We start from the raw sequence: 11,578 nt of genomic DNA on the forward strand, positions 1-11,578 counted from the left end.
CTCTGGATAGCATTCGACGACGCGCATAGACAGGCGTTCATGTCCATTGGCGCCTCTGTAGAACCGTATGCCAAGGTCATCACTTCTGTCCTCCAAAACATGGCGTCGTTCATCAATCGTCCTTTCCACGATCGAACCCTTCCTTTCTTGGGAGGGGAACGATCTTTATTTCCTGACAACCCTCTCCTCCCACTGCACCCCAACCCACTCTTCCCTGAAAGAGACTGACCCCGCATCACCGCAGTTATTCACACACGTGCCCACGATGATGGTGCCCCAGTCCATCCCGTCTTCCAGACTCATTGCATTCTCGTCGTCCTTTTCCAACTCGTAGATCAACCCCGGAACAAGCTGCAGCTCAAAGACCCGTTGGGCACCACAGCTTTCGCACCTGGGTATTCCCCTCGCGGGCCCCGTCCTGCCGTGCGGCACCACGAAACGTGAGGCCACCTCGTCGGTGCCGGAGTACAGGAGTGGTTCGCCCTTGAACTCGTACCGAAGGACCTGTTCCGGGTTCTGCGCAATGCGGTCCGAGAATTTTTGGAACGTCTTGTCCAGGCTGGACTCGAATGTGTCCTTGTCCGCATCGGTGCTTGCGCCTCCTCCTGCATCGTCAACGTCATATTGCGTTCTCGAGGACTCTGTTTTTGCGGGAGAGGTGTCAGGTTCTTTTTGCAGTTCCTCCGGGTATGCGTCGAGGTAGAAGGAAGGGTAAGGGGTTGGGAACAGGGAGGCGTCCGGCCACGGTATTTGATCTTTGGTGGTGGCCGTCTTGGTGTCTTTATCGTCTGGTTGGGTGCCAATTCGTAGTTTATCCGCGAAAGACTCGGTGGGAGGTTGGGGTTGGGCTTCCTCTACCGGTCTCTGTGGAGGCAGCGCTGCCAACTGCGAAGGCGAGCCTATGGATGAGAATGGATTCGCTGTGGACTGTCCGTTGTCGGTGACGCCCGGCATCGAAAACGGATTTGCACTGTTGACCGCAGTCTGCTGCTGGCTTGACCCGCCAAACAGAGCACTTCCAAGGTCCTGCTGCACAGGCATCGCTGTCCGTGACTCTGTCACCTTTTGTTTTTGCATACTCTTCCCTTGCACTGCAGGTTTCTTGACTTCGCGAAATGCCCTGAGGCTGCCGACTTTTTTGGAGCACTGTTTCTTCCTGCAGCAGAGGACATGGAGGCGCCGTTCGTCGCTCGGGAAGTACTGTTGGAGATCCGCATTGAGCTGGAGGAGAAGGGACATGTAGCTGCTGCACACCTTGCACTTGGCCAGCGCCGCGGGCGGAGGGTGACTTGGGTCTAGCCAGGTGGGATGGCCGCCCAAGTGGCTGATGTCGTCGCCGGTGGATTCGACGGTGGCATACCCGAGGGTGACGTTGGTGGTCGAGTAGTCGTCGCCATCGTCTGAAGAGTCACTATCGTAAGGTGCCATATTTGCGGAATGGACAGAGTGACGGGGACTTTTTCTCGTCTGCTGTCCTGCGCTGGGTTCGTCCCTTGGACAAATTTCTAAACCCTTGTCTTTTCTGCAAAAGCTGATTGGGCAAGATTTAAGGTGTGTTCCGCGCGGCAGCTATGCTGTATGAGGTAAAGCGGGTGTCGGTAGTACAAGTATCTCCGCAGTTTTCTTGGCAACTCCCCCCTCCTTCTTGCGTCCTCGCTGTCATATACCGCATCTGGGACCCTGGCTTCTATTTCCTTGATCCCGTCCGTTGACGTCGCCCTCATCCCAGGGATATGCGTACTCCTCACTTACCCATCCCATCTACGTACTTGATGATCATCCGCTTGGTTTGATGAGGCCCAATCAACCCCATGTCATCCCTCAGTGCAGCTCCTATGTTCCGCAATCCTTCCCCCGCGTTGGAGGGCGGGGAAACTCATCATGGATGTTAAGCGACGTCGAGCCCTGACCACCAGAACGTTTGAGCCACAGAAAAGCCGTAGCCATATATCCATTGACTGATCAGACCGCTAGGGTCTGCCGGCAGAATCCCTGAAGCCTCTTCCTCTTCTTTCCCTCTTCCCTCTTCCCCCCGGGCTGAGCTCTATTAATTTCCTTCGCGGAAGATATATATACAGGAAACAGAGAAAAAGAAAGGCACAAGCAAAGAATACAACATGTCCACCCACAAAGCCTCCGCCGTCACCATCGACGAGTTCTCACTCCCCAGGGGCCGCAACGCCACTGGGGCTTTGCTGGCTGCCACGCTGATGATCCTGTCCGCCCGCCGCAGATTCATCGAGCCGGGCTCCCTCCTCCACGACCAAGTCATCGCCAGGAGCGGCGCCCGGGTTGCCAAGTACTCCAGACCCGTCCAGGACGCCATCTTCTACACGCTCTACGGCCTGCACGGCGTCGGGACCGTCTATTTCGCCCTGACCAAGCTGAAGAAGCACAACGTCAAGATTTTGAGTCCTGTCTGGTTCCAGTGGATCCTTGCCGCGTTCTTTGGGGGTTCTTTTGCTACAAAGCACTTCGATGAGGAGGTGGAGAAGAAGGAGCTCAAGACTATCAAGGAGATCTGAGTGAGTGAGTGCGTGAGTGGAGAAGCGTGATGGGTTTGGTGGTGTCGTGGTCTTGAGGACGAGAGGTTTTGTTCTTCTCTCGAGACGCTATTGAACCGAGCAGGAGTTTATGTGGGAGGATATACAGTATCTATGTTCTTGGGAAAGAAAATGCTGAAGCAGTATCCAAAATACAAAACACTCACTGTCGTCGTTGATGGTATCCAATCCGCAGCTGCCATTTGCTTGAGACCCCAGCGGTAGAATACCAATCACCAACTAATCATGCCATAATCGATAATATGCCAATGCCAAGGGGCTTCACTAGACTCTTTCCCCTTCCACTTCTACGCAAGGCTGACCTCAGAATCTCTCGTCCGTGCCGCCGTCTTGTCCCGGGGTTCTAGAGTCGGACGTGACATTTGCCTCTGCAACTAGTCCCAGCCCAACTTGGCGCAGTACAGTGTTGTCGCCAAAACGTCAAATGTCTGGTTTGGCCTTGTTCCAGGTCTTGTTTGACCTCGTCGCAGCAGTTATCACTCAATTCTTCATAAGCGGCAAGCTCACAATGGAGAAAAAAGAAAACTCAGCATGGCGAAATGTATGGAAAATTGTGTCTTCGGATCTGTGGAAAATATGGCAGGTCGCATGACATGTATTATGAGTCTATGGAATCTATTCAATTAATATCTGTGCGATTCCTTCACGAGTTTCTTAATCACAAAATGAAGATTTGTATAAGTGGTTTTCAGAGTTTGGAGCCAGAGGAGACATCCTGCCGACAAAGCAAACCCCGCCACTCAGAAAGTGAACTGCATCAACCCCGGATTCAAAACAAGTGGCAACAATGCATGTGACCCTGTCCAGAAAATTGTGAGCGAAATAGTACATGGGCGATATGGTATTATCATCTCAGCTTGAAGGGAGGGGGAACACAGAACAGGAAGAGAAAGATCAAAGAAAGCAGACTCACCCACAACCGTGGCCAGAGGCCAAGCCGCTGTGAACCACCCAATCTGCCAATCGTAGGGGACCAGTTTCCCTAGAGGGCCGATGCCAGCAAGCACAATCATCCCCAAACTCATTACCGCACAGAAAATGAAGGTGAACCGAAACTTCCGAAGAATTGTCGGGACCTCCTTGAAGAAGCTCGTGTCGGTGGCTTCCTTGCTGGTTGCGCCCCAGGACATGTCGATAGAGAAGAGGTGGGAAAGTATCGCTTGGGAGACGTGGAGGGATATACCTCCCAGGAAGATTGTTAGGAGGGGGATCCAGCGAAAATTCTCGCACAGCGCGGAGAGGAGGGTCTGATCTTCGACTCGGTAGCGCATTACCGCCAGTGCGAGGTTCCCGAGAGCTGTGAAGACGATGATGATGGCAAAATAAATCTTGAAGCTGTCGATGTAGTAGTGGTCCAGGTGGCCGTTGAACCAGCCTATGATGCAGTAGTTGAGGAGCGTCAGTATCCACGCACTTCCAATAGCGTAATAAGTCCCGATGTATGCCATAATGGTCAGTTTTGAGGGGAACGGCATCGAGCTCCTGATGAAGTTGCGGAACAAAGGAGTAAATGGACCTTTAATGAACCATTGGGCGAATGGATGGAAGATGAGCTCGGAGCACCCATAAGCGTATTTCTCCCAGCGGGCAAGTTCATCGTAGACTGTCAAGGAGACGCCTTCCTTGAAGCCCTGGCCAGCATAGGCTGCAAGTCGGAGGATATAACCAGAAGTCTGGAGGCGAAGAGCCATGTCGAAATCTTCAGAAACCGTGGCTTCGCTCCAGTACTTTTCCTTGACGATGCCGTCGTTGACGTCTTCGTAGACGTAGGCGACATCCTGTACCGCAGACCACCGCAAAAAGGCGTTATGTCCGACAAAAGGGGCAACGTCGCCATTGGACACAGCGTAGCGGATGGCTGTGTACACTAGATTCGTGAAGAACGTTATGCCCTTTTCGAACCATGAGTCCGTGACGTTCATAACCCCGCTGGCAAATTGAATGATGGCCACCTCTGGGGAGATTTCCATTTCTGAGACTGCGCTTAGGAAACAGTCTCGAGGGACTCGTGTGTCACTGTCTATCAGGAGGATGTAATCCCCCACGCGAATATTGCCTGCAGCTTGTGTGCGGCCTTCGTCTTCGCTGATGATGGATGCAAGAGCCTCGTTGTATACTTCACGTTCTTGCTCTAGGGTCCAGCTCCCATCATCTGGGCGGTCGAGGTTTGACAGTTTATCTTCGACTCGAGCAGAAACGTTCAATGCGTAGTTCATGTTGGATGCCTTTTTGAACTTCCCGGCTCGAATGAATGGTTTTGAGCTGGGATCTGCCGGCTTGGGGTTGTGTTTTGGTCGCGAGACCCACCCGATGTTATGTTCATCATAGTAGTCACGTCGTTCTTGAGCTTCTTCGGCGGGAATCAACTGCATCCCATCATCGTTGATGAAGATGTTGGCAGTGCCACCTTGCATTTCGTATGTCGATATGGCAGCTTTGATAGATTTGATTGTAGGATCAATCACGGACCAAAGACCCTCCTTGTAGACGGGACACTGAATAGTGACATGTGGCAACGTGTAGCTTCCATCGGTTGGGAGGCGCGGCGGTGGCATTCCCGAATAGAACTTGGTGTTTGCATTCATTTGGCTTATGGGGCCGATGATTTGAGCGCAGCAGCCTGCAACGGACTGCATGAAGAACAATGCAAGCCAGCATTGAAGAGGGACAACAGCGATGAAAGCAAGTCGCATCCAGGAACCGTCAACCTTGATTTCAATGGCGATCTGGCGCCAGCCACCGCCAATAGCGGCAACGAGCAAGATCAACGTGATTGCGGTGAGGAGCGGTTGAACCAGCACCACACGGCGAGGCGGCAAAGCGTTTGCCACCGCGACGTTTTGGGATGATGCTTCCTCGTCGCCGGCGTTGTTCAGATTCAGTGTGCTGGGCATGGCACTGGGAAGTGGTGCCGAAGATTCGTCGTCTTCACATTCTTCCTTCCATATCATGTTGATAAGCTGGTCTTCAATTGATTGGACACGTTTGAGAAGGTGATTTGGGTCGTCATCCCAGACAATGAGGATATTATAGATTCGAATGAACGCTGCGAACTGGTGTTTTTGGCAGTCAGGCAGGTGAGAAATGCTTGGGAGAATTTGCAAGCGGAGGCCAGAGTCGAGCGGCATGTGAGTGAGCAATTGGTCCTGGAGGAATAGTTTGACGACGCTCGTGTTTACTGTCATGGCACACTATTAAAGCCATCAGTAAGCAGGAAGTCATGACTGACAACACTTCATACCTTGACATTGAGCCTTCTCACCGCATCATAGACTCCTTCGGGCCGAGAACGAAGGTCTTCAGGGGCACATTTGTAGTCGTTCTTCGCTTTCTTAAGCATGACCCCTTCCTCAATTCCATTAGTAGACCACATCCGCTCCAGTTGCTGCTGGTGAAGCCAATTACACATCATGTCGGTCTTCAGATCTCGTAGTTCCGGCGTTGAGCTATTACGAAAGTCGCCCTCAGGGTACAGCAAAATCCTCCTGCCTGAGTCATGTCTCGATGCTGTCGGACGAGCTCTGGCCGAAGACGAGCTTGCTGGTCGGGCTTCGCTGGATGAGTCTGGAGTTGCCGGAGGGCTAGGCACCAAGGACAAGTTGAAAGTCGATGTCATTGCGTGGGAGGCATTTCCTATGACGATAGTAGGTGCTGGAGTCGAACTCGAGGGGCCACGTTGAAAGTTTGAATCATTCGGCTGTTCGTCGTCGTTCCCGTCCATGGTGTTGAGAAAGAACCAAGGAGCCTACTGCAATTGCGTGGTTGAGTCTTGCCCCAGAGACGTAGATGAACACAAGCAAGAAAATATAGGTAGCTAACAAGGAAAGAAACTCGGGTCAAATACCCAGGCAGCAGAGGGAAGCCTATATTTGAGCAGCCGCGTCCATGAAAGACACCAGATTGGTACATTCGTGACTGAGATATATATTACAATCAATGGAACCGCTGGGGCCAGGATCTGAACCTGGTCCACCTGGGAGGAGACGCACCTGGCAGACGAGGACAAGGGTGGAAAGGTTGGAAGTAGTGCTCGAACTCCAAAGCACAAAGATGGGAGTTGACCAAGGTCCCATCTGAATGATGGGCAGGCCAGACTGATCGGCAGCTCCAAAAGTCCACTGAACCGTGACTCCAGAACCAGGGCGATGGAGAAACCATCTCAGGAGGCATCAATCCAGATCCATAAGGACCCTGAAAAAGCGAAGTGTCACTGTACGCTGTCAATAAAAGACCGATCTTAAAGCAGGCGCCTTGAAACAAAGCTGAAAAGGTTGGGCCAAATCCAAGAAGCTGCAGCCCGTGCCACAATTTCATGAGACACCAATTCCTGACCCTGCTAGGCCATTTCGAAAGGCCACTGTACAGATCAACCACGAGAGAAATGGCCCCTTGACACCGGGATATCGGCGGATGCAGGTGATTGTCCCGATGCCATTTAGCATTTGACATCTCTCTGGCATGCAGGATGTTCAAATGGGGAACAAGTATGGTTTGGTGCAGCGCTTGGAGTCGAGATGACATATTTGAGGCTTCGGAAAACATCCCGAGGTCAATTGCGATCGGACTCAAGCTGTCGCCGCACACGCCTCTGATCCTCCAGAATATCTTCGTAGTCTTCGATTCTGACGGCGATTGCATCCCATATCAAGACGGCCTGCACGAATACCGTGTCAAGCACATTCTGCAACCTTTTTACACTCTCTTTCCCGGTCTGCGGCGTCGAAGCCCGAATATATCCGATTACGTTGACCCAAGTGCCTGGGTCCAGAACAGCTGGTTTCACATTTTCAAGGACAAGATTTATGTCAACCCAAATTCGAGGGGTTGGGCTGGCGTTTCTAGGATAGGCATGCTCGAGGAGGATGTGACCTTTCATGGCATCATATTGCACGATACTACCAAGAAAAAGTCAACAGTATGGCTGCTAGATATTCGAGGAGCATACCAGCCTAGTAGTCTCACCTTGCTCGCTGGAGGAAGTGATGCTACTTCGTGAATGAAGACCAGTTTGCTTGGAGCTGGGGCACTTGGTGCACCTTCGGTCATGGTTGTGCGAACATGTTTGGACTGGGACCTGTCTCGTCAAATGACATGGAGGAAGATATTGAAGGCAGCTCCAGAACCGTAGCAATTTCGACGCGACCTTGAGGACTGAGTGTTGACGGCGAGTACTGAGTACCTAAGTACCGCGTAATAAATGATTCTGGGCTCGACGCCTGCTTGGGATATTTCCAACCATGTGACCTCGGCATACCTGCCCAGAGACATCACTGCATCCGGAGAGCCCACTTGGTCTTCGGCAGACTGGCAACCACTGGCACCCACTGGCGATGTCATGGCCGTTGGACTCTTTTGTGATCCCGGGACCAGGCTCTCACCAAAGCCACACGCTTCTTCTCCCCAAGCGTCTCCCTTGATCCTGTAATCCCCTTTATCGTATAGGAAACTCGCTCCTTTCGATCCTCTTTGCCTCAAGGCCTCCGCCGTCTGCTTTGCATTTGGGGACTAACTTCATCGACCGTCATTTGCAATCGGCTGAACACGCGATACCGATCGAAGCAGGTGGAAGTGACTCTGCCACGCCGGAAGGCCTCTCTACTGTGACCAGGTCACTTCAACTTCCCTAGCATACGATCCCCGGAGTCCTTGCTTGCGACAATCCCGCAAAGGCCTCACCTTCTATCAGACAATATGTGGGGTTGGTTTGGCGGGGCAGCAGCCCAAGCCAGAAAAGATGCTCCCAAAAAGGCCATTCTGCAGCTGCGGTCACAGCTGGACATGCTGCAAAAGAGGGAGAAGCACCTAGAAACCCAGATGGCAGAGCAAGATGCGATAGCAAGGAAGAATATAACCTCAAACAAAGCTGGTAAGTCAGCCGGCATGCCTCTTCAGTTAAGGCACCCGTGCTAACACGGTGCCTGTTTTAACACCACAGCCGCCAAAGCTGCTCTGCGGCGCAAAAAACTCCATGAACGCACACTTGAGCAAACATCAGCTCAGATCGCCCAGGTGGAACAACAGATTTATTCCATCGAAGCCGCCAATATCAACCAGGAGACGCTCAATGCCATGAAGAATGCTGGACAAGCCATGAAACAGATCCATGGCAACTTGACCATCGACAAAGTGGACCAGACTATGGACGAGCTTCGCGAGCAACACGCACTCGGCGAAGAAATCGCCAACGCAATCACAAATGCCCCTATTGGTGAACCCATTGACGAGGCTGATCTGGAGGAAGAGCTGGAAGGGTTGGAACAAGAGGCCATGGACGAGAGAATGTTGAAGACTGGCCCAACCCCTGTCACAGGCGAAATCAACAGGCTTCCCGCCGTGTCTGCTGGTCCAAGTAAGTCGCCCCTCGGAGCTGGGTATGAAAGACGTGTTGACCATTCTATAGTAAGCAACAAACCCTCCACGGTGGAAGAGGACGAGGAAGAAGAATTACGGAAACTACAAGCCGAGATGGCTGTGTGAGAAAGGCCGATGAATGGATGGCGCAGGCAACGCAGGCCTCCCACTGCCGCCTTTTGTGACTGCAGCACTCGGTTCTCAAGGAATAACAGGATGTTTAGGCAAGAATCGGAACGAATGCCAGATTTTGATATAACTTGCGTATTGTAGATGGGCGTTTTGAAGGCCAGGCTTGCATTACACTCGGTTTTGTCTTGGTGGATGTTGACTGTGAATGGTCAATGGTGTGCTAGAGGAATTATGAATTACAACTTCAGTCTCTCAAGAGTCAAGTCAAGTTGCAGGCGAGCTAAGTTCTTTGTTCAAGTTCCTCACTCTCACTTCACTTTCTTGATCTTCCTTGAACGGAATCTCTTACACCAGCGACAGGTCGTCTTGGATATGACTTCCTCTCAGCCACTGACACTCAACTCCACCTTCAGTTGCATCGTCTCTTCTTCCATCTTATTCTACCAGCACCTGCTTGACGGTATCGCTAGCAGCTAAGTAGACAGCAGCTTCTTCTCTCTACCTTCGTTCTCTGTGTCCCCCGTCCCAGGTGTTGCTCAATGTCTCCGACAGAGATGCCACCTTCAACTGTCCGGCTGGATGCTCCAACACTCTACCTTGTTGCGCAACAGTTGGTCTATGATTTCGAGATCGCCCGCTGCGTGGAAATTCCCTGCGTGAAACATGTACTCGAATTTGACCCCCTTCTGTGAGTACAATCACACAACTGCTTGGGACTTGGTTACTGATTTGGCACCAGAGCTGCACGAACCGCCCTCTGCAACCTGCGGCTGACCTGTCGATATTTCGCTGATATGGCCATCATCAAGTCCGTTTTGTTTGATCATATCACGCTGCGTGCTACGAAAGATCAACTGTCCCGCGTGCTAGAGACGAGCTTTGCTACAATTGGACGATTTGTGACAAAGGTCACCTTCAAGCCATCCCTATCTTCACCACAAGTCACCATCGAAGATTTCCGGCGGGTTAAAGATATGTGGACCTGTCAACTCAGGGAGGCAGAACCATGTGACCCCGCGGACTGGAACGAGATCTGGCACTTGTATCATGGGCTCGGCGTTAAACGCTCCCTTGGCTACGGCACTGTCGATGCCGCCTATGACTTCTATACACAATGCGCGACTGACGACATGGAAATCGTGCAGAATGGGAGTCTGCAGCGCGCTTGGGTCAAGGTCTTGAAAACATTCTCAAAGGCGTCATCCTTCGTCATCGGCAATGTCCCTAGTTTCTGGCCTCGATGGGTGCACAGTGGTGACTTTGACGACAAATATAAGTCCTGTGCGTTCTGTGAATCCAACACTGGTATCCTCACAGAGATGAGCTCTTTTGGTGAAGCGACGCTCTTCGGCCTCGTCACGGGGTGTCTCGCATCCGCTCATATGCGAATCGAAGACCTTGCCCTTGACTGCAACGTCCTGCGTAACGCCAAATTGGAGGATTTGCAGAGCTCTCAGCTTCGATGGGAACATCTGACTCAACTACGTTTCTACGAAGGACCATATTCCTGTTGCGGACCACTGGCAGTTTTTTCCGGCAGCGATTCCGACAGTATTCGTTGTGTTGACCGGTTGTGCTCTGCTCTCGTGAAAGGGGCTCAGAACAGTCTTCAGGCTTTGAGCATCGAAAACGCCTACTGTTTCCAAGACGTTCCCGTTTCGTGGCATACACATTTGGACATGGACCTGCCAGCTCTTCGCTCACTGAACCTGACCAATGCGACATTCCCTGCTCAGACGCTGGGAAGAGTACTGGAAAAGTGTCATGGACTACGGTATCTGGGTTTCGAGGAGAGATCCTGCAGTGAAAATGGTGTGTTTAAGCCGCTCTTCGATGCAATTCGTCAGCACCCCAATCCGTTACGATTCCATTTCAAGGGATGTCTGGCGACGCAGTACAACTATTGTGCCGATCTCCATTTCAATTGGGAAGATTCTCGTGTCGTCAGCGAACCGATCCATGAAAGCTATCCTTCGAGCATCCACGAGGACATGCGTGAGTTGCACAAGAGCCTTGGTCTATACCTCGCGAGCCAGGGAGAATGGGACGATCACTTGGAGTACTGGTTTTCAAATCCCTGAAATCTCTGGCTGCGGGTGACTTCCTTCCCATTTAGCAACCATGCATGTATCTCAAGTCAAAGGAATGAGAGCGGGCGAAGCCACTCGGTTGTCATCTCTTTGGAGGAAAAGCGAACAGGACAACGGGGGTCAAAGCATACCAGGCGCATCCGTGCAAAGTAGCAACAGACGTCGAATTTAACCAGGCTTTCTCAGGCCGCACGGGACACCAAAATGCCTGCAGGACTACAATACCGAAAAAAGACCCAGACGACAGGGAAACAAGACCAGAAAAACCAGGGAAGGTTTTGCTGGGGTGGAAAGGACAAAGAACACAACACAACCGCAACAGAGAAGCTGAATAGAAATAGCCGGCTTGATGGAAAGATTGAGCTTCACATAGTGCTGTGCGCGCTCGCATTCAGTTGGTTGATCGAAAGCCTTCGAGACTTCGTCAATCAGGGAGCCAGC

General features: G+C 51.9%; 6 protein-coding genes across 6 annotated transcripts; 3 read left to right on the plus strand and 3 right to left on the minus strand.

The window, feature by feature from the left end:
* Window positions 1–165: 165 nt before the first annotated feature.
* Window positions 166–1,428, minus strand: Z520_00956 (uncharacterized protein; the record flags this gene model as incomplete). Its single annotated transcript, XM_016771474.1, has 1 exon — window positions 166–1,428. The coding sequence occupies one exon, from the start codon at window positions 1,426–1,428 to the stop codon at window positions 166–168; it is 1,263 nt and encodes a 420-aa protein (XP_016636613.1).
* Window positions 1,429–2,117: 689 nt separating this feature from the next.
* On the plus strand, window positions 2,118–2,525 carry Z520_00957 (uncharacterized protein; the record flags this gene model as incomplete). Its single annotated transcript, XM_016771475.1, has 1 exon — window positions 2,118–2,525. The coding sequence occupies one exon, from the start codon at window positions 2,118–2,120 to the stop codon at window positions 2,523–2,525; it is 408 nt and encodes a 135-aa protein (XP_016636614.1).
* Window positions 2,526–3,304: 779 nt separating this feature from the next.
* On the minus strand, window positions 3,305–6,285 carry Z520_00958 (uncharacterized protein; the record flags this gene model as incomplete). The annotated part of the gene is made up of 3 exons (XM_016771476.1): window positions 3,305–3,363; window positions 3,478–5,755; window positions 5,806–6,285. The coding sequence occupies 3 exons, from the start codon at window positions 6,283–6,285 to the stop codon at window positions 3,305–3,307; spliced, it is 2,817 nt and encodes a 938-aa protein (XP_016636615.1).
* An 828-nt stretch (window positions 6,286–7,113) lies between these two features.
* Window positions 7,114–7,610, minus strand: Z520_00959 (uncharacterized protein; the record flags this gene model as incomplete). Its single annotated transcript, XM_016771477.1, has 2 exons — window positions 7,114–7,459; window positions 7,510–7,610. 2 exons carry the CDS (start codon window positions 7,608–7,610, stop codon window positions 7,114–7,116), a joined length of 447 nt encoding a protein of 148 aa, XP_016636616.1.
* A 645-nt stretch (window positions 7,611–8,255) lies between these two features.
* On the plus strand, window positions 8,256–9,041 carry Z520_00960 (uncharacterized protein; the record flags this gene model as incomplete). The annotated part of the gene is made up of 3 exons (XM_016771478.1): window positions 8,256–8,430; window positions 8,500–8,913; window positions 8,965–9,041. The coding sequence occupies 3 exons, from the start codon at window positions 8,256–8,258 to the stop codon at window positions 9,039–9,041; spliced, it is 666 nt and encodes a 221-aa protein (XP_016636617.1).
* Window positions 9,042–9,601: 560 nt separating this feature from the next.
* On the plus strand, window positions 9,602–11,128 carry Z520_00961 (uncharacterized protein; the record flags this gene model as incomplete). The annotated part of the gene is made up of 2 exons (XM_016771479.1): window positions 9,602–9,735; window positions 9,787–11,128. 2 exons carry the CDS (start codon window positions 9,602–9,604, stop codon window positions 11,126–11,128), a joined length of 1,476 nt encoding a protein of 491 aa, XP_016636618.1.
* Between the last annotated feature and the right edge of the window lie 450 nt (window positions 11,129–11,578).

Source organism: Fonsecaea multimorphosa (assembly GCF_000836435.1).
Source record: "Fonsecaea multimorphosa CBS 102226 unplaced genomic scaffold supercont1.2, whole genome shotgun sequence".
Classification (NCBI taxonomy): domain Eukaryota; kingdom Fungi; phylum Ascomycota; class Eurotiomycetes; order Chaetothyriales; family Herpotrichiellaceae; genus Fonsecaea; species Fonsecaea multimorphosa.